The sequence below is a fragment of the Pararge aegeria genome, chromosome 12 (genome assembly GCF_905163445.1).
Source record: "Pararge aegeria chromosome 12, ilParAegt1.1, whole genome shotgun sequence".
Lineage (NCBI taxonomy): Eukaryota > Metazoa > Arthropoda > Insecta > Lepidoptera > Nymphalidae > Pararge > Pararge aegeria.
The window spans coordinates 12750388-12769604 of record NC_053191.1 but is presented as its reverse complement, the minus strand read 5'-3'; the positions used below and the strand labels follow the sequence as shown (position 1 = coordinate 12769604).

Genomic DNA, 19217 nt, shown 5'->3' with positions numbered 1-19217 from the left:
ATTCGAGTCTTAACCACGCTTCAAACGCACTTTTGAGGTAATTAGTCCATCGGTACAATTTCGTTTGGCACCGCATTAAAATACTGGGCTCAGTTTAAAAAAAAAACATGTCAAAAAGTGTATGAATGAATGAATACACTTTTATTGTATACCACATTAACATATAGTAAAATTATAAATAAAAATTGAACAAAAAGTATACAATTTGGCGGCCTTATCGCTACATAGCGATCTCTTCCAGGCAACCAAAGGCGTTAAACACAGCTCAAGAAGAAAGGTAGGTGGTGCATTTAAATAAACATATATATTTGCATATATACCTATATATACATATAATAAACATTTCTATCTCTTAAAATAATAATAATGAACTGAAGCAGATAGCCGATAATCTATAGATGGATGATTATCAATATCCCATAACAGTCCACTGCTGGACTAAACTCCTCTCCCAGCGGGAGGGTTTGCCCATTTTGGTGATCGCAGTAGGTGGTAGTAGTAGCACAGAGGACGATGCTGCCAGTTCTCCGTTATAGTCCCTTAGTCGCCTCGTACGACACCCGCGAGAACAGGAGGGATGGTGACAACTGTTTTTTTGAAAATTAAGCTTAATTTGCTTTACTCCGCAAACAGCAGAATCGGTATGGTGTAATTTATAATTCCTTCAATCCGTATTCTCCACACTAAACAGATCTTCGGCAATGTACCATCTACGCTCCAAAACCGGAGCATACTCGGGAAAAGTTGGCTTTGCACGAAACTGTATTATATTCGGCCGTCACCACACGGCACCTAGCCTACCTAATGGTTATTGGAAAACCATGTTATTAAACAGAGCAACAATTCGCAAGGTATGCAAGGATCACACCCTACATCCTGCCGCCCGGTACCCAGCAACCTGACGTGTTAAACCTCATGTGCCTGTAATTTCAACAGCAACCTTTCAGACTGCAACAAATCAATGCAGCAGAAGTAAGCAGGGCAGTAGTACTTCCCCGGGCGAACTCTATCATAAATAGCTTTACTACTTTATTAATTACATACAAGTCGAGTCAAGACAGGTCTTTTATTTTTCACCCTTAAAAACTCACCCTCATCCCTTCCCGACCTCAGATCGCCCGTAAATTATTTTTCCTTTCATTTCTATTATATTCCCCTCCTTTTCTAATGGGTTGCATCCTACTATTTTTTTTTTACTTTTTATTATTTTTAAAGGCTTCTTTCTACCCCAGGGTAGAATCAGGGTCTATACTTCACACACCATTGAGAACATTATGGAGAACTCTCAGGTATGCAGGTATCCTCACGATGTTTTCCTTCACAGTTGAAGCAAGCGGTCACCGCTTCAAACATACAAGGTTAAATTAATTTGTTAATGTATATGTATCTTAGTATTTATAGAAGGTTATGTTTTAGAATCAACTACAAACCAAACAGTGTTCTACTGATGATCGACTCTGATGACGATGTGTGCGCCTTTGTCTCCATACAGAATAATTCGGTAAGATATTGCAATGTTTCCAAATAATATCTACCAACAAGAAATCGGTTTGAATAAAGTAAAAAAGATATAGCATTTTAAGTTAGGAGGGGATACACTTTCTTTAGGAATAGTATATGTTACAGCTTGGTCGGATAGTTGTTCGAAACTGTCTCGCAAAATTCCGTTTTATATGCTAACGTTTAAAAGTTATTTCATTCGTTTATGTTGGAATTTGAATTAATAAGCTATAAGGTTTATTATATTTTTACTCACTGGTTACAGTAGTAATTAGCTACCACATTGACATTTCATAGACCTAGTTAGTAGACGTATACTAAAAACTATGTGAAGTGACCACAGACCATTGTCTATATGAATGTTTGATTGTGCCATTGATTTTCAATCATTATATCGCGTTGTCCTATGCTATCCATTCCTACTAAAACTCCTAATAAATGCGAAAGTTTATATGGATGGATGGATTGATGGATGGATGGATGGATGAATGGATGGTAAATGTTTGTTTTCTCTTTCACGCAAAAACTACTGAAGCAATTTGACTATAATTTGTAACAACGGACATAGATTTGACCCTGGAATTAAGGGTCCCGTGGGATTTTATGACATACCAAAAAACGCGGACAAATCGCGCAACTGCTGTATAACAATGTAATTATACCGTCATAAGTAGTAATATTAAACTATAAAAAAAGTTGAGCCTTATGCCCACAGAATGAGAAATACACAGAAACCGTGTACACGAATAATATTGAAGCACCAAAAACTACACCTCTTTAGTAATATTTCTCGAAGAGGCAGTTAATCACTCTATTTAGCAGTTGACAGCAATTCTTTCATCTCTGATGCTTACCATGAAATGGGAAAAATGGAAAAAGTTTGTGAACTAGCAACATTATTTCTTTATTTAGCTGAAAAAGTTCAAAGTTTCTGAAAAAGTTCAGAGTTTGTGTTAAACGTAAGCTTACAGAAAAGTCATTTTATAGCATTAAGGATAAAAATGCTTAGGTGTAAATTATTGCTCTAACCAGGTTGCTTCTTTAATAGTTTTAAATGACAATGTGACATGGTGATAACAAAAAAAAAACCGGCAGTTTGTTGTGGGTTTCTTACACCAGAGCGCGTTTGGAACCCTCGTCGAACATTAGTTTTAAGTTGACGAATATATTTATCGCCATCAACTCACTTCTATGTCAAATTTCACATTTAATGTACGCATCAAAAGTGGCATATATGTGCTTATTTGACTTTGACATTACGCGGGTGCGAAGTTAGACGTGCGCGGGGCTTTTTCGCTGATTTTGGACACAATGAACTGCATGCAATAATGGCTGAATGTGTGTTCTGAATGTTCTTAGTTCTGTGCTCATATCCCATTATTTGCAGTGCCCAGTTTTTGACAATGAAAAGGATATGCTGTATCAGGGATACTATTTCACAATGACCAACAAGGGCGGCATTACTATAACCGTAAGTACTATTACCATTTTTGAATGTCTATTTTTGGCAAAACATTGGAAAGTGGACAGCGGGTTCTTACGCAGCCTTTATAATATATCAATTGACGGCCGTGTGACGCATTCGGCAGAGACCCTGCTTTCTGAGTCAAAGGTCGTGGGTTCGATTCCCACAACTGGAAAATGTTTTTGTGATGAACATGAATATTTTTCAGTGTCTGGATGTTTATCTGTATATTATAAGTATTTATGTGTATTTTATTCATAAAAAAAATATTCATCAGCTATGTTAGTACCCATAACACAAGCTACGCTTTCTTTGGGGCTAGATGGCGATGTGTGTATTGTCGTAGTATATTTATATATTTATTTATTTAATGTGATATATTTCATTGAAGTGGTAATATCCCAGTGGTTAGGACTAGTGGAGGGTATGCACACACATTTTTTATAACTCTGCATACCCTGTGCATACCCTCTATGCACGCCACTGGAGGATATATAGGAAACGCTAATAGTTTTTGTGTAAACTACTGCCATAATTCTTACTGAAAGAATTCAGATACAGCCCTAACATCTCATGCTATATTAAAATCACGATGGTCTTGCATCACTCTATTACATACGTGTCGCGTACTCTTGCGCATTGTAGGAACTATAGTAAGCACTTAGAATATTTTGGATTCGTTTGTAATTTGTATGGAAAAATAAATTTGTTTCTTTTGATTGAATATTTTTACAAGGTGATCATAATGAAATTTACATATGCAACCCTTCAAAAGTGATTCGGTTACACGTTGTTTATCATAGAATCCCGCAAAGAAATGCCTGCTTCAATCTAACATGAGTAAAAATTTTTCAGAAATCAATGTTCCCGCGGGGCTTTTACATAGTGTTCGTTGTGAAGGAAAGTGACGAGGATTGTACCGGCACTAAGGATTCTGAACCCGGTGGAGCAAGGGATTCCGGCAGTCGGGTAAAAACTTTCAGGCGGGTAGAAATTTAATTTGTACACTTTGACATAGACACTTGTCGCTTTAATATCCTTCACACTTCACAACATTTTGGGAACATTGTTGAGAACTCTCAGGCATGCCGGTTTCCTTACGATGTTTTTTTTCTATTGCTTACAACAAATACTGATATTAATGTTCATCTTTCTATGAATCTGTTTAATTTTTTTATATATTTATTAGCTTTTCAAGGGAAACAAACATTACTATAACACATAAGAGTAATGCTGTATTTTTATATCAAGTAAACCAATGAAGTTTCCACAACTTATATGATGATTTTAGAGACTTATATGGTTATTTAAAAAAAATCTCCAACTTTACCCGAAGTATTAATTTACCAATTATGTGATTGATGTTAGAAAATAAAACTGTGTTACATTAAATCGTAACCGGTTGACGTGACACCATTAACCTAAATTAGCCGCGCCGCAAAGAAGAAAAAAGAATGAAACTGGGTTTCAGTGGAAAATTCAAGGCTTTCAGGCTAATTAATTGAAGACCTTCCTGACGCAACGGTTAGCGCTGTGAATTTAAGTAGGAGGTCCCGTGTTCGATTCCCGGCGGAGGAAATTTATAATTTCTGATTTTTCTCTGGTCTGGTCTGGTGGGAGGCTTTGGCCGTGGCTAGTTACCGACAAAGACGTGCCTGCTTCAACGGCATCACGCTCATCATCCTGGGTGAGCGAACGTGTGCCGCGTCGCCTTCGTGGCAGACACCCACGCATTCATTATTATATTTGACGGCCGATTGGCGCAGTGGGCAGCGACTCTGCTTTCTGAGTCCAAGGCCGTGGGTTCGATTCCCACAACTAGACAATATTTGTGTGAGAACATGAATGTTTTTCAGTGAATGTTTTTTGCCGCTAAGCGATTAAGTGCTCCGATGCGAAGTCGCGTAGAAACCGATTAGGGGTATGACTACCATACTCCCTAATAAGTTAGCCCGCTACCTTAGACTGCATCATTACTTACCACCAGGAAATTGCACTCAAGGGCTAACTTGTAGTAGAATAAAAAAATAAAAAAGGTTAAAAAAATATTATATTGGATACAAGCAGGCGTTACTTTGCGGAAATCCATGATATATCATGAAAATTAAGCCTTACTTGCTATACTCCGCAAAAAGCAGGAGAATCTGTATGGTGTAATTTATTAAATTAAAAAAATATTGTTTGTTTTTTTTCTATTCAACTACAAGTTACCCACTGTCTAGGACGATAGCGGACTAACCGGTTAGGAGTTTGGCAGAAATCATAAATTACCTAACTATCCCCGCCAGGAATCGAAGCCGGGATTTCCTACTTAAAAATAAATAATAAATAAATAAATATACTACGACAATACACACATCGCCACCTAGCCCCAAAGTAAGCGAAGCTTGTGTTATGGGTACTAAGATGACTGATGAATATTTTTATGAATAATATACATAAATACTTAGAATATACATATAAACACCCAGACACTGAAAAACATTCATGATCATCACACAAACATTTTCCAGTTGTGGGAATCGAACCCACGGCCTTGGACTCAGAAAGCAGGGTCGCTGCAAACTGCGCCAATCGGCTGTCGTGTATAAGACCGGGGAAGTCGACGTGGTACCGCTGGAAAAGCTAAGGATTTCAAATAGGTTTATCAACAAATCCATATATCCGTTCCAGGTTCCGCGCAGTTGAAGCGGTGTCATATGCCGACTATATAACTGCCGCTTTGGTCGTGCTCGCTCTTATGCTGCTAATAGCTGTATTAGGACCAATTGGCACCGCCATCTATTGCAGAAGTCGTATGTATATGTAGTTTGTTCTTACATATTGTCTTATTATGTAAACAATCTTATAGCCGCGTCATATTATGTAAACAATCTTTTAGCCGCTGTTGAGTCTAAAGTACGTTTTGAAAATATAGGAGGCATAAAGGAGATTTCTTTTCATTTGTTTTTTTATTTAATTTATATCAAAACAAAATTTTCACTAAGAAGTAATGAAAAGATTGTTTACATAATACGACAAGTTATAAAAAATAGAGTTTAATATATTATGTTTTTTTTTTGTACATGTTTAAATTTATAACTGGGTTTTTGAACTGCTTCGCTCGTCTCGTGGTTAGCATGTTCAACTAAAGATCACGAGATCCTCGGTTCGAATCCCGGGTTGGGCCTCAAATGATGTAACGTATTGATATTTCTATTAAAGAATTATCATTGACAGCCTGGAGTTAGGATATTGGCGGTGTCAATCCCGTAGAGCTCGCAAAGCCGTCGGCCCCGGTTATAATCACTTAATTGTGGTAATAGACGTTAAAGCCCACCAACCCGCATTGGGGCAGCGTGGTGGGCCGATACTCTAAAACCGTCTCTCCTAAGAGAGACAAGGCCTGTGCCCAATTGTGGGACGTTAATAGGCTGCGGATGATGAAACTGGGTTTAAATGGAGCCTCGTACCTGTAGTAGCGCAGTAGTGAACACTGTGTTCTGATGGCGGTGGTCCCGGATACCTCCCGGTCGGCGGTGGTTTCGCTTATCTGGTCTGGTAGATGGCGTTGGCCGTGGCTAGTTACCACCCAGCCAGCTGAGACTGCTATAGCCCTAACAGGTTAGCCCGCTGCCATCTTAGACTGCATCATTAGTTACCACCAGATGAGAATGCAATCAAGGGCTAACTTGTCGGGGAATTAAAAATAATCGGTGGGATTCGTTGTCCAGAAACGTATGTATCACATTATACCTCATTAATATTACACTGCTTGCACAGGCCCAGTAGTAGTGTGCACTCCATACATGCGTTAATGCACTGCCTACCCTAAAGTTTTTATACAGCCCGAAGACGGGTTCTTTTATGGGCTGGCCTCCTCACTTAGCTTATTTACTTGTCTTCTTCTGCTTTTACCGCGGGTTGGGAATATGACTGCGAAGAATGTATCTACCTTGTACTAAAGAAAAACCTTGTCATTAGAGTAGTGGTAAGATGACTGCCAGGAATGTTCTAGGCTACTTAATACTAAAAAAAACCCACCCACGGGATTTTAAAAAATTGTGAGCCGTCACCAGATATGAAACATCGAAATTATTTTGTACAAATAATAGGCATAAAAGTACAGATAATGACAGGAACGAAATATGACAGCTGAGTTTCTTGCCGGCTTCTTCTCGGCAGAATCTGCCTTCCGAACCGGTGGTAGAGTCTCTACAAACAGACTTGACGTGCTTATATTACGCCTACTTGAAATAATTAAATTATGAAAATTGGCATTATAAAAAAAATACAATATTACGAATTTTCTCCAGAAAATGACGACAGATTTTATTTAATATACATTTAACTCCTTCATATACAATCGTTTTTGCGCATGGCATCGCGGCGCCATGTTTTACACCTATAGACTAGATCTAGTACGTATATTCCATCATATGGCGTGGCGAAGCATCGCCACGGCCTTTATCGCTATGCCAAAAATCAGGTATATAAAGATGGTAAAGATGGTAGATGGTAGAAAGCAAAGATGGTATTACGGCTTTTAGCAATGGTAAACAAGAACATTTCCTACCAATAAAGTTAAACTACTTGATTATTGATAAGTCTTATGTGAACAAAATATATGTTTAAACGAATTGAATACTCGATTATGGATTCAATGTTCAGGGTCCCACACACATGAAATACCTGAGCCTATCAACATGAAGAAAGTCGGTAAGACATAAAACTACTGCTTTTAAGTACTTATTTAAGCTAGCAGTACTTAATGAAAATGCATGCGCATGAAATACAACGAATGAAATAAAAAAGAAATTAAATTCGTTCCAGTAGCTTCTCAGAAAAATTCAAAAAACCGAAATAATACTTCAGAGGCTTTATTTACTGTCTCTGATACTTATCTGTGTACTGAAACGCTAAAATTTTTTGAGTAAACCATTGCCATACTTTTTACTGAAACTAATCAGATACAGCCCTAAAGCCACATGCAATAGTAAAAGTCAAAAGTCAAAGTCAAAGTCAAAAATATCTTTATTCAAGTAGGCCCACAGGTGGCACTTTTGATGCGTACATAAGAACCACACGGTAGTGAGATGATGGCGATAACCACATTCGTAAACTTAAAACTAAAGCTACGAGGGTTCCAAACGCGTCCTGGTTTAAGAAGAAGCCCACAACAAACTTAGCCGGGTGTTTCTTTTTTTTGTTATCACCATCTCACAATGTCATTTTAAATTATTAGAAGAGCAACCTGGTTAGAGCAATAATTTACACCCAAGCTTTTTTATCGTTTACGTAGTCCTTTATACTATAATAGGACTTTTCTATAAGCTTACGTTTAATACAAACTTTGAACTTTTTAAGAGACATCTCCTCTAAAATGAAGTGACACTTGTATTAGATACGCGTCGCGTAGCGTCGGTACTATGCACGTGTCGTTCTTTTGTCTTAAATAGGGTTGTCAAAATAAACACTGAGAATGTTTTGAACTGGTTTATATGGAAAAATAAATATGCTTCTTTGGATTTAATATCTTTACAGGGTGATACCTTATTAAATATACTTATGCACCCTTTCACAGTATTTCGTAATTCCGTTACACGTTGTATAAAGTGGCTAAGTCATATACGTTTTCCGACTACATTCTCCATCAAAAATACAGTGCATTCTTTTCAGTTCATATTCATTTTTATCCATAATTCCATTATGTTTGTTCAAACACACAAATCACAATGCAAATATTTGCTCTTTTCTGCTTTCTGCTGTAATAATACACGTACACACGTTTACTACATGTAAACCTTCTTCTTAAATTAATCTGTCTTTTGCTGAAAATTACATAAGAATCCGTTGTGTAATTAAAAAGATTTACTGTGTACAAACAGCGAGAACTACTTTGCTTTATACGTAAATGTCCAATTCGCGCTTATCCGGATTTTTTGAACAACGGTCTCAATTTACAGATATGTGTTACACATTAAAACATGTATTTGACATTCCTTTGTTACAGAGGCAATTGTACTGAACCAGGAATCGCCCGGACCGTCTACTTCTCGAGCTGAACCGGGCACTAGCGAAATTGTACCTATAATGGAAAATGATAGAAGGGGTAAGCGAGAAATTCAAGAACCAAGAAACCAAAGGATTCTGTAATTTTAATTTGTAATTTAATGAACTCTATTCGTTTTTTCCCAAAAGCTAATAAGATCAACAGACTATATAAACCGACTTTATAAACTAACTTCTGTTTTCCTTAAAAACGATATGGCTGGTATCATTAAAGATGGCGGTGTAATGATTTTAATCAACAGCTTAAATATATTTAAAGTGGATAGGGTGGGCTCGACTTCACTTTCCGGGGTTCAGTTCACCTCTAACTTTTCTAAGTTTTGTGTGTTTCAAGTGATTAAAATATCACTTGCTTCAACGGCGTAGGACTGGGCCAGCGTGGTAGACCACGCCCTTAACTCTCCCTCATTGTGTGTCTTTACCCGTGATCTGTAGTGGGCCGGTAATGGGTTATGTGATGATGATGATAAACTGTTCAATGCAGGCAGGTTTTAAAGCAGTGTTGGCATTTTTGACAACTTCTTCGCACTTCTTCCAGCCCATATACAAGTCAATCGTTAACAAGAGAATCGGCACAATTATCTAATGTCAATCAGAAAAAAATCTTATTAGTAACCATCATATAAACCCATTACCGGCCCACTACAGAGCACGGGTCTCCTCCCACGATGAGAAGGGATTAAGGCCGTAGTCCACCACGCTGGCCCAGTGCGGATTAGTGGACTTCACACACCTTTGAGAACATTATGGAGAACTCTCAGGCATGCAGGTTTCCTCAGGATAATTTCCTTCAGCGTTGAAGCAAGTGATATTTTAATTGCTTAAAACGCACATAACTTTGAAAAGTTAGAGGTGCTGGGATTCAAACTCGATCCCCGAATGTGAAGTCGAAGTTCTACCCACTGGGTTGTCGCCGCTACTTTATAATAAAAATTAATATTTGTGTGAAAATTATTCATTAAGTTAATAATAGAGTTTTTCTCCTTTTCCAATAGAATCAGATTTGGATTCTGAAGGGGAATTCGTAACTAGCTCGCTACCAATGCCATTAAATGTTGCTGGGCTAAGTCGGGCATGCCCTGTCGCTCAGAGACGTCGTTCTAATAGGTAAGAAAGGTTTTTTTTTATCACAATTTAGCATTATTTTAATGGGTAATACCATTCCAGTAATCAGTTTAGTTAAAAGGTTTGTTGTAACATTATCAATAAAAAAAATCATTGGTAATAATCTCAGTTTCACAGTAGATACAAATTTCAATACATCAACTCTACTGCGGTCTAGGGTACATTTAATTCCGATATGTTGGAGAGTCTATGATATGTTCAATAGTCTATGGAAGTAGGTATAGAAGTTTATTTTTTGGATATTATGAAAATTTTGCTTAATTTGCTATAAATCCAGCGTTAAGCAGGACAATCTGTATGGTGTTATTTATAATTTCTTAAATCCTTTTACTTCCCACTAAACAGATATTCGGCAATGTTCCCTCTACGCACGTTTCGCTCCGAAACCGGAGCGTCCTAAGGAGATGTAGACTTTACAATGAATAATTCTTGTCTTTACAATTATTCATTGTAAAGTCAATATCTCCTTAGGACGCTCCGGTTTCGGTTTCTTGTAAAGAGAACAGTTATTCATAATTAAACCATACAGATTGCTTTTCGCGCAGTATAGCAAATCAAGCTTATTTTTCATAACATATCATGGAATTCCGCAAAGTAACGCCTGCTTCTATCCAATATTTCTTTTTTGGCATAAGTCTGTGACCCCATCTTGTTAGAAACTATTATTTTTCTGTGAAAAGAAAAGCGGAGCGTAAATAAGGGGAGCGGAGTGAGTGTGGAGACGTGTAGAAACAGACGGATCACTGAGTGGATAGAGCGTACGTTCTCTTTAGCATAAACTATTACATTACTCACAGAATTAAGAACACACAGAAACCGTGAACACGCCTAATAGTGAAGCATCAAAAACCACTCTACTTTAGATTGGTTTCTTGAACAAACGGTTAGTCACTTTATACAATTTAGCAATTGACAGTAATTATTTTACCCTTAATGTTCTAAGCGTTCACCATAAAATGGGAAAATGGGAAAAAAATTGAGTGACCTAGCAACATTCCTTGGGGATGAAACGTTAACGTAAGGTTTGTACTACTACCATCTACTGCGATCACCAAACTGTCTGACCAGCGTGGTGATTCTGGGCAAATACTCCAGTTGAGAGAGGCCTTTAGTCCAGCTGTGGACTGTAACAGGCTGTTGATGTTGCACTGCATACAATAATAGCTGAATGAGGATTCTTTAGGTTCTTAATTCAATGACATTAGTATTAAATAAATAAATAAATAAATATACTACGACAATACACACATCGCCATCTAGCCCCAAAGTAAGCGTAGCTTGTGTTATGGGTACTAAGATGACTGATGAATATTTTTATGAATTATATATACATAAATACTTAGAAAATACATATAAACACCCAGACACTGAAAAACACTTAATGCTCATCACACAAACATTTTCCAGTTGTGGGAATCGAACCCACGGCCTTGGACTCAGAAAGCAGGGTCGCTGCCCACTGCGCCCGTCAGCCTTCATTGTTTGCCAGTCATGACAATGAGGAAAAATTTGCCCTCTATGCACGCCACTGGCTACATTCTTTTATCAATTAAACTACCGTTACATCGTCAGTTATACATAATTGTAATAATGTTTTCCAATGCCATCGATGATATTTGTTGTCAGGTATTTCTGGAGTGCTCTCACTGTGGCAGTAGTGTACGCGCTGCCAGTTGTACAGCTACTGTTCACATACCAAAGGGTAAGAAAGAGATATAATATTAGAAGTTAGTTATACCCAATGTTATATTTAGGATTACGTTTCCCATAAGCCTTCTAAAATAAATTTAAAATTTAAAGTTTTCTTAGTCATAAAAAATTATAAGTTACATAAATATTTGTTATCTAATAGTCCGGAGGAATCCTCAGAGGAATAAAATAATTGATAAGTCACAGGATTTTTCGTAAAACACATAGGCCTGCTTTGTATAGCGCTCTCGAGATGTTCTTACTGCAGACATAAGGAAGAAAATAGGGATAGATTTTATTGGGCTGAAGGCTTACTTGTCGTGAAGGCAGATCAGAATACAGTGGGGTACAAGGGGATTTAGATAATGCAACGGTAGCAGCGTCCGCCACCAACCCCTCTGGCTAGCGTCTCCCATTGAGAGACCTTTATCAGTGGACTGTTATAGGTTGTTGATGAGGACTTTCTACCATCACTTAAAGCTGTATGATTTGAAAATTATAGTTATATGACCCTAAAATAAAACACAAAAATTCTTAAACCATAAATGGAATGCGTATACTTATCTTTTGCATTTTATTTCATTTATTTTATTCATTTATTTATTGATATAACATATTTCATAGGTTCTTAAGATGAGTTACTTAACTTCAAGCGACGTTAGCAAGTCCTCAGTTGAAGCATATCATAGCAGAACATTACAGACTCACTGCATTTCGAGTTTGTTTGACACGATGTCATAATTTATGGTCAACTAAAGCAATCTCAATATTTATTTCCCCAGTTGATCTACCAAACGGGCGATCAAGATGTGTGCTACTACAACTTCCTTTGCGCCCACCCATTGGGCATACTAGCTGACTTCAATCACGTGTACTCCAACATTGGTTACGTCATCCTGGGATTGGTCTTCATGGCGCAGATAAGGTGCAGACGAAAGTTTAGAAACATAAATAACCAGGTAAGATTAAGATCGTGGCAGCGTCTTAGGATCTTAGTTACTTCAAAGTTTCTAATCATCATATTAACCCATTACCGCCCCTTTTACAGGCCATGGGTCTCCTCCCCAATGAGAAAGGGTTAAGCCCGTAATCCACCACCTCCTGGTGGTCCACCTGGTGAACTCCACACACCTTTGAGAACGTTATGGAGAACTCTCAGGCATGCAGGATTCCTCACGATGTTTTCCTTCACCGTTGAAGCAAGTGATATTTTAATTGCTTACAAAAAGTTCTTATTAAGAAACACAATTGCTAAGTTTCTATTACGAATCGCTAATGTGTCGGACAACTATCTCTAACCTACCATGGACCTTTAAGGCCTTGAAATTAAAAGTAGCGGTTTAACTTGTTAATATCTAGAAAGTTGTGAGGCGCGAAATCCATTATCCGGTTAGTGAGTTTTCTGTTGTGTGGGAGTTGACTGGGTTTATTGACCGCCCGCGTTCGATCTCGCACTGAATTCTAAGTAGTGTTGCCCAAATTCAGTCTTGGTCTTGCAGTCTTGGTCTTGTTCTTGCGTTTTTGCAAGACCAAGACCAAGAACAAGACCGCGTATTTTTAGCAGACCAAGACCAAGACTGACCGTGCAAGACTTGAGCAAGAACAAGACATAGCCTGCAAGACTCTTGCGTCTTGCAGCTAGGACTTAGCGCTATTTCACGGAGTAGTTAGGTGTAACAGTTCGGTGTATAGGTAGGTAGGTACGCTTAGGAATTCTATGAGACGCAAAAAACTATATCAAAGAATATGAAAAACTGGACCTATGCGCATTACGACTAATACCATAAACATAGCGAATAAAAAAATATCTATTAAAATCAAACTGAGTGCATGCATAGTTATGTTTTAACCATCGGCACTTTGATAATGCGGCATCAAAGGTTTTGTACTTACTTCTCAAAGAAATTTGCCGCTTTTCGGAAGTACATGGTTATGATACACGCGCCGGCGGCTTCTTTTGAAATCTAAAACAATCGTTGCCGCCGCGCCGAAATCATAACATTTGACACTATTCATGCAAAATAATTTCGAATTTTAAGAGTACCTACAGGTGTTCCAAAGAATAAATAAGTTTCAGAGTGCTTAGAATGAAAATGAATACATTATACTGATCACGCAAGTAGTATTATGATTAGGATAAAATGGTGAGGATAGGTAGTAGATGTCATAATAATTCATTCTAGTAAGTAATTATAATATTGATTACTTATATGGTTTAAAACTAATTACTTAGGTACTATTATTGTACATTTAGTCATTATATTTCTTAAGTTTTTACAAGAAAAAATAGCAAAAAAGTGTTCGAATATCTCTGAGAGAGATGATGAGAGTAAGTATTTACTAGCTGTGCCCGCGACTTCGTCCACGAGGAATAGTAACTTTGGAGGTATAGTGACGTTCAGGATTTATTTATTTATTTTAAAACTTCTGTCATCAAACATACAAACGAACTCTTCAGCTTTATTCAAATAAATGATAAATCGTAAAACTCTTTTATTAAATTTCTTATAAGTTGAGGGTTCAATCTCTTTCTAGACAGATAAGTATTGTTCTTTAAAATACAGTCAAGTTATTGTAATTAATTTGTTTTTTTACATGTTTTAGCAAATGTAAGCTTATAAATCATAAATGTTTATTAAGAAACAGTTACTTCCATGGAAAACGACATATAGGTCAGTTGATTTTTCGAATTTCTTATCAAATCTTCAGTTATTTATTAATCTGCTTGATCTTTACTATGGCTATGTTAATTCAAGCTCACAATGTTCCAATTCTAATACGTTTTTCTAAGATTTAAAGTAAACTTTAATAAATAGTAATAGACTAATAGGTAATTGCAAGACTTGCAAGACTCTTGCTGCAAGACCAAGACCAAGACCAAGACTGGGAGCGCAAGACCAAGACCAAGACCAAGACCAGGTGTATTGGCGCAAGACCAAGACCAAGACTGGCTAAGTCTCGTCTTGTTCTTGCATTTGGGCAACACTAATTCTAAGTTAACTTGACTCCGTGTAAACGCGCAAGAACCTGGTTAAAAAGCAGTTTGGTTAGGATCTACTAACGGGAGTTGAACCTCTTGCAGGAACTAGGAATTCCGGAGCATAGAGGCTTGCTTTACTCCATGGGGCTGGCGTTGGTAATGGAAGGGTTGCTATCAGGTTGCTACCACCTTTGCCCGAACAAGATGAACTTCCAGTTCGGTAAGTTACCATCACTTTTGGACGACCTTCCTGGCGCAGCATTGAGCGCTGTGGTTTTTAGTAAGAAGTTCCGGGGTCCGATCTCCGGCAGATCATCCGGGCAGTTTGGGAATTTATAATTTTTAAATTTTCTTTGGTGGTTAGTTACCAGTTACCACCCTTCAGACAAAATCGTGCCGCTTAGCTATTTAGTGTTTCGGTACTATATATGGCGGCGTTTTTTTATAATCACAATAAATCATGATTCTTGATGAACGATATTATGATATCCATCAATAACCTGCTGTTTTGATTAGATTAGATTTAACTGATCAAGGTTTCGTTTCTTGACTTTTAAAAATCATATTATTATTTTAAAATTTTATATTTTATATATTTTTTTGTTATATTTTTAAAAGCCCTTTCACGGGAGTAATAGGGAGCCTAAGAGATTTGCTCGCTGACAATTGTAGAGTCTTTTTCGCATGTTGAATTCTATATCGTCAAGGTAAAATTGACTTAACCGAGCTAAAGAATTTAAGGCAAATTTGAACTTTAATATAATGAAAGAAGGATTCATTTTACTACGATGTTAAAATATTCCTTCCTCGCTAGCGACATCTCGATTGCGAGCGAGCAAATCTCGTGCTAAGCCTACTGATAACAAGACAATATTTTCATCCCAGATTCGTCATTCATGTACGTGATTGCGGTTTTGTGCATGATAAAATTGTATCAGAGTCGACACGCAGATGTTAACGCGTCTGCGCATACAACTTTTATGCTGCTCGCCTTATTGATGGCTATTGGTAAGTTTTGATTTAAATTTTAATAATTTTTAGGTGATTCTAAATGGTTGTTAGTCAGTTGTATGATGTTAATAGAAATAATGAAACATTTATAAATACTACAATACAAGGTTTGGATAAATGTCATTCGCTTAGATACGGCCGCCTTTGTGCTGTGCCGTCTTGGGCCATAAAAAAACTTACAATCGTTAGGTTAAAAATATTGCGTGTATTTATTAATGGAGATGTTTTAATTTTTTTTTTCTTCTAGGTTGCTTGGGAATGATTTATCCGAACGAGATATTCTGGAGTTTTTTTACCATAGCTCACCTTGTCGTGTGCTTTACGCTCACTCTGAAAATTTATTATGTGGACAGAGTCAGGATAGGTAAGTCTGTTTTAAAAAATTACAAGGTATTTAATTGCAATTAATTAAATGTTTGTTGATGATTTTGTGCTTCGCTTCTAATGAAGTTCTAAAGAAATTTAACTTTCGTAATAAAACATTGAATTACGCAAAGCAACGCCTGCTTCTATCCAAGTTACGCATATTTTGTTTCAGAACCATCTATGGTGTTGAAAGCGTGGTCTGCTTTGAGACAGCACGGGCGATCAGCTTTTATGCCAATGTATCGAGCGCGAAGCGTTTTACTCGCAATTGCCAATATTGCCAACTGGGTTCTTGCAGGATATGGGTAAGGAAAATCCCTATTTAATTTATGGTCATAGACTAGCGGTTGACATTTCGGCCACCTTTTTTACGCGATCTCCAGCAAGCTATCACACTTTTTTGAGTTATTTGAGTTTACCTAAATATCTCTTGCTTTTGCAATGAGGAAAAATGAAGAAACTTGTCGAGTATTCTTCATAATGTTCCCAAAGGCGACGTCTGAAGTCTAACAATTCTACGCATTTGGCCAGGGTGGTAGACTACAGCCTAAATTCTTCTCATTCTGACTTAAAACCCGTAACTTGCAGTGGGCCGGTGTGATGATGATGATAATTGAATTTTGCGTTTTGCGTTTTTTCCATTTCTTTTTGTGCTAACTCGCTTCTTTCGAGGAGGTCGGTAAACGATTTGTACGCTGTATATAGTGTTCGCGCGCCTAGTTCAACGGACCGCTAGAGGGACCGAAAACTGGTGTGGGCCGGCGCCCCTACTACTGGGTTCTCAGATAGACTCGAGCGAGCGACCCAACGCAACGACACGGCCAACGCCATATTTAATACTTATTTTTGTAAAGGCGAAAATAAACGGCATTCGTTGACTGTTTGGTTGCGTATTATTCTATGTATGGTAACATACATATAGTAGGTTTGTTTTAAGTATCGCACCACTACAAACTAAAATGGACCCAATGCGAATAGTGTTAGAAGTCTGAAATTTGTACTACTATTTATTATTTTTTGAATGTTCAGCCAAGAGCGCTGTCTATAGAGGCGCCATTGAAATTTGAAAACAAGCAGAATAAGTTTTCTTTTATTCAGACGGTACCTACAATTTTTCGATTCTTGAAAACTACCCTTTGAGAGCTTTTAAATGATATAATAAGAGTAACTTATATTTTATATGAAAGTTTGTCTTCCGTCTTTATTTAAACATTCTGTAAATGTGTAATTATTAGTACCAGCTTTGAGTTCGCAAACTGGCGGTAACTCACTCCCGTGCCTAAGAGAGCACGCAAACCTGTTGATCCTGCGCCTGGTCTCTTTCCGCTCGCATCGAACTATGAAAGCGAGGGAATAGAGTGCACCTATGTTTGCGTTGATATTTGTGCACTATAAAATCTCCCGCGTAAATGGATATTTTCTCTGAAGTTTGAGCACGGTGGGCGAAATCGGTCAGGGAAACTTTGTTTTAATTGTGTAAAGATTCATAAACAGAATAATAACGGATAGATTTCTAAGTGTTACGTTTGTTTACATAAAATCTTACATTAGAGCATGCTCCGATCTCTGCATAACCTTTAATAAGCATATTAAACACCTTTTTTCAGTCTATATGAACATACTCAAGACGTTGCCAAACACTTGCTAGCCATTCTATTGGGCAACACCATTCTTTACACACTGGGCTATGGGGCCCTAAAGCTGGTCCATAAGGAGAAAATATCAATAGCTACGTGGCTTTGGCTGCTCCTCGCCCACGCAACGTGGGTACTAGCTGGATTTTTATTTACTGATTCGAAGACAAAATGGTCGGTGAGTTTCAGCAAGTTACACCATTTTTTGCAGCTTTTATTTAGCTCGCCATATTAGTGAGTATATATGTGGGCTTGATGTGGGCTGACAGATCCTCCTCTCTCGATTGATATCGAGAGAGGAGGATCTGTTAGTATCAGCGCGCTTCCATATATTGTATACCTACTGCATTTTTTACATTGAGTGACATCGCAAAGAAAACACTAACTTTTCATCGAAGTTGGCCTTCAGTAGACCCCCAGATTGATGGATGGTCATGCCGTTTTTCGTGACGGCATATGGGTCGATTTTACTGGCCAATAGATGTTTCTTCAAAAATTTTAGGCTGCAGCTGAACTTAAAATCCTCGACCTCGAAAATCTCATACAAAATAACCGAGAACCTCCTTTCGTTACAGGAAACGCCAGCACATTCTCGGAACCACAACGCCGTGTGTTCGGCGCTAAACATGCTGGATTCACATGACTTGTGGCACATGGCCTCAGCATCGGCCATATTTTTCTCTTTTAACGCATTACTTATATTAGACGATCCTCTCGCCGATACCCCTAGGCATCTTATACCAGTGTTTTAATTGACCTGTACCCTAGAGGGAAAATACTCGATTAAAACACTTATATTAGTAAAACGTATTTCCGTGGCTAAATACAAAACGGTATCGGTTTTTTTTTATTACACTTACTTGTGCTTTTGATCTTATGAGATTACTTCAGGGCTCATAAACGAAAGTTACGTTTTTTCGAGTAATATTCATTACTAGTGTAGTGAAAAACGTCGCATGTAACACATGCATTGTTCACTACACTCTCAGCTCTTGTGTGTATCCAATATAGCAAACTAGTATCATAAAGTATTATTAAATGATTCGACTTTATAACGTCATATTTCCAATCGAAGAGGTGGGCACCATGGAAACAATGTATGAAGGAATGAATGAATGAATACACTTATTGTATCACCAAAGAAAAAAAGTAGTTACAGAGATATAAACATAGAGCAAGAGAGTACAATTTGGTGAATGTACATACGTAAGTTTATATAAGTTCTATGGTGGATACTACTAAACTGTATTGACTAATGAATCCTTATTATAATTATTTGAATTTATTTGAATTTCTTTAAATTTGGACTTTTGTCTATGTTTTGACTTGCGTTTTTTATGACCTGGCTTTATCTATGTCTTTGATCATGTAGCCAGCATAAAAAATTAATTTCTTA

The 19217-nt window shown here is 37.5% G+C and overlaps 1 protein-coding gene across 1 annotated transcript in view; it reads left to right on the top strand.

The window, feature by feature from the left end:
* LOC120628241 (SID1 transmembrane family member 1-like) overlaps positions 1–19217 on the top strand; it is a 29074-nt gene extending 9857 nt beyond the window's left edge. Inside the window, exons 7-20 of the mRNA XM_039896518.1 lie at positions 1417–1501; positions 2888–2971; positions 3821–3948; positions 5639–5760; positions 8958–9056; positions 10012–10123; positions 11768–11843; positions 12613–12789; positions 14913–15030; positions 15696–15818; positions 16069–16185; positions 16360–16492; positions 17795–17999; positions 18397–19217. Coding sequence (XP_039752452.1) covers positions 1417–1501; positions 2888–2971; positions 3821–3948; positions 5639–5760; positions 8958–9056; positions 10012–10123; positions 11768–11843; positions 12613–12789; positions 14913–15030; positions 15696–15818; positions 16069–16185; positions 16360–16492; positions 17795–17999; positions 18397–18573 — 1756 coding nt within the window. The 3' untranslated portion in view covers positions 18574–19217. The remainder of the gene's footprint in view (positions 1–1416; positions 1502–2887; positions 2972–3820; positions 3949–5638; positions 5761–8957; positions 9057–10011; positions 10124–11767; positions 11844–12612; positions 12790–14912; positions 15031–15695; positions 15819–16068; positions 16186–16359; positions 16493–17794; positions 18000–18396) is intronic.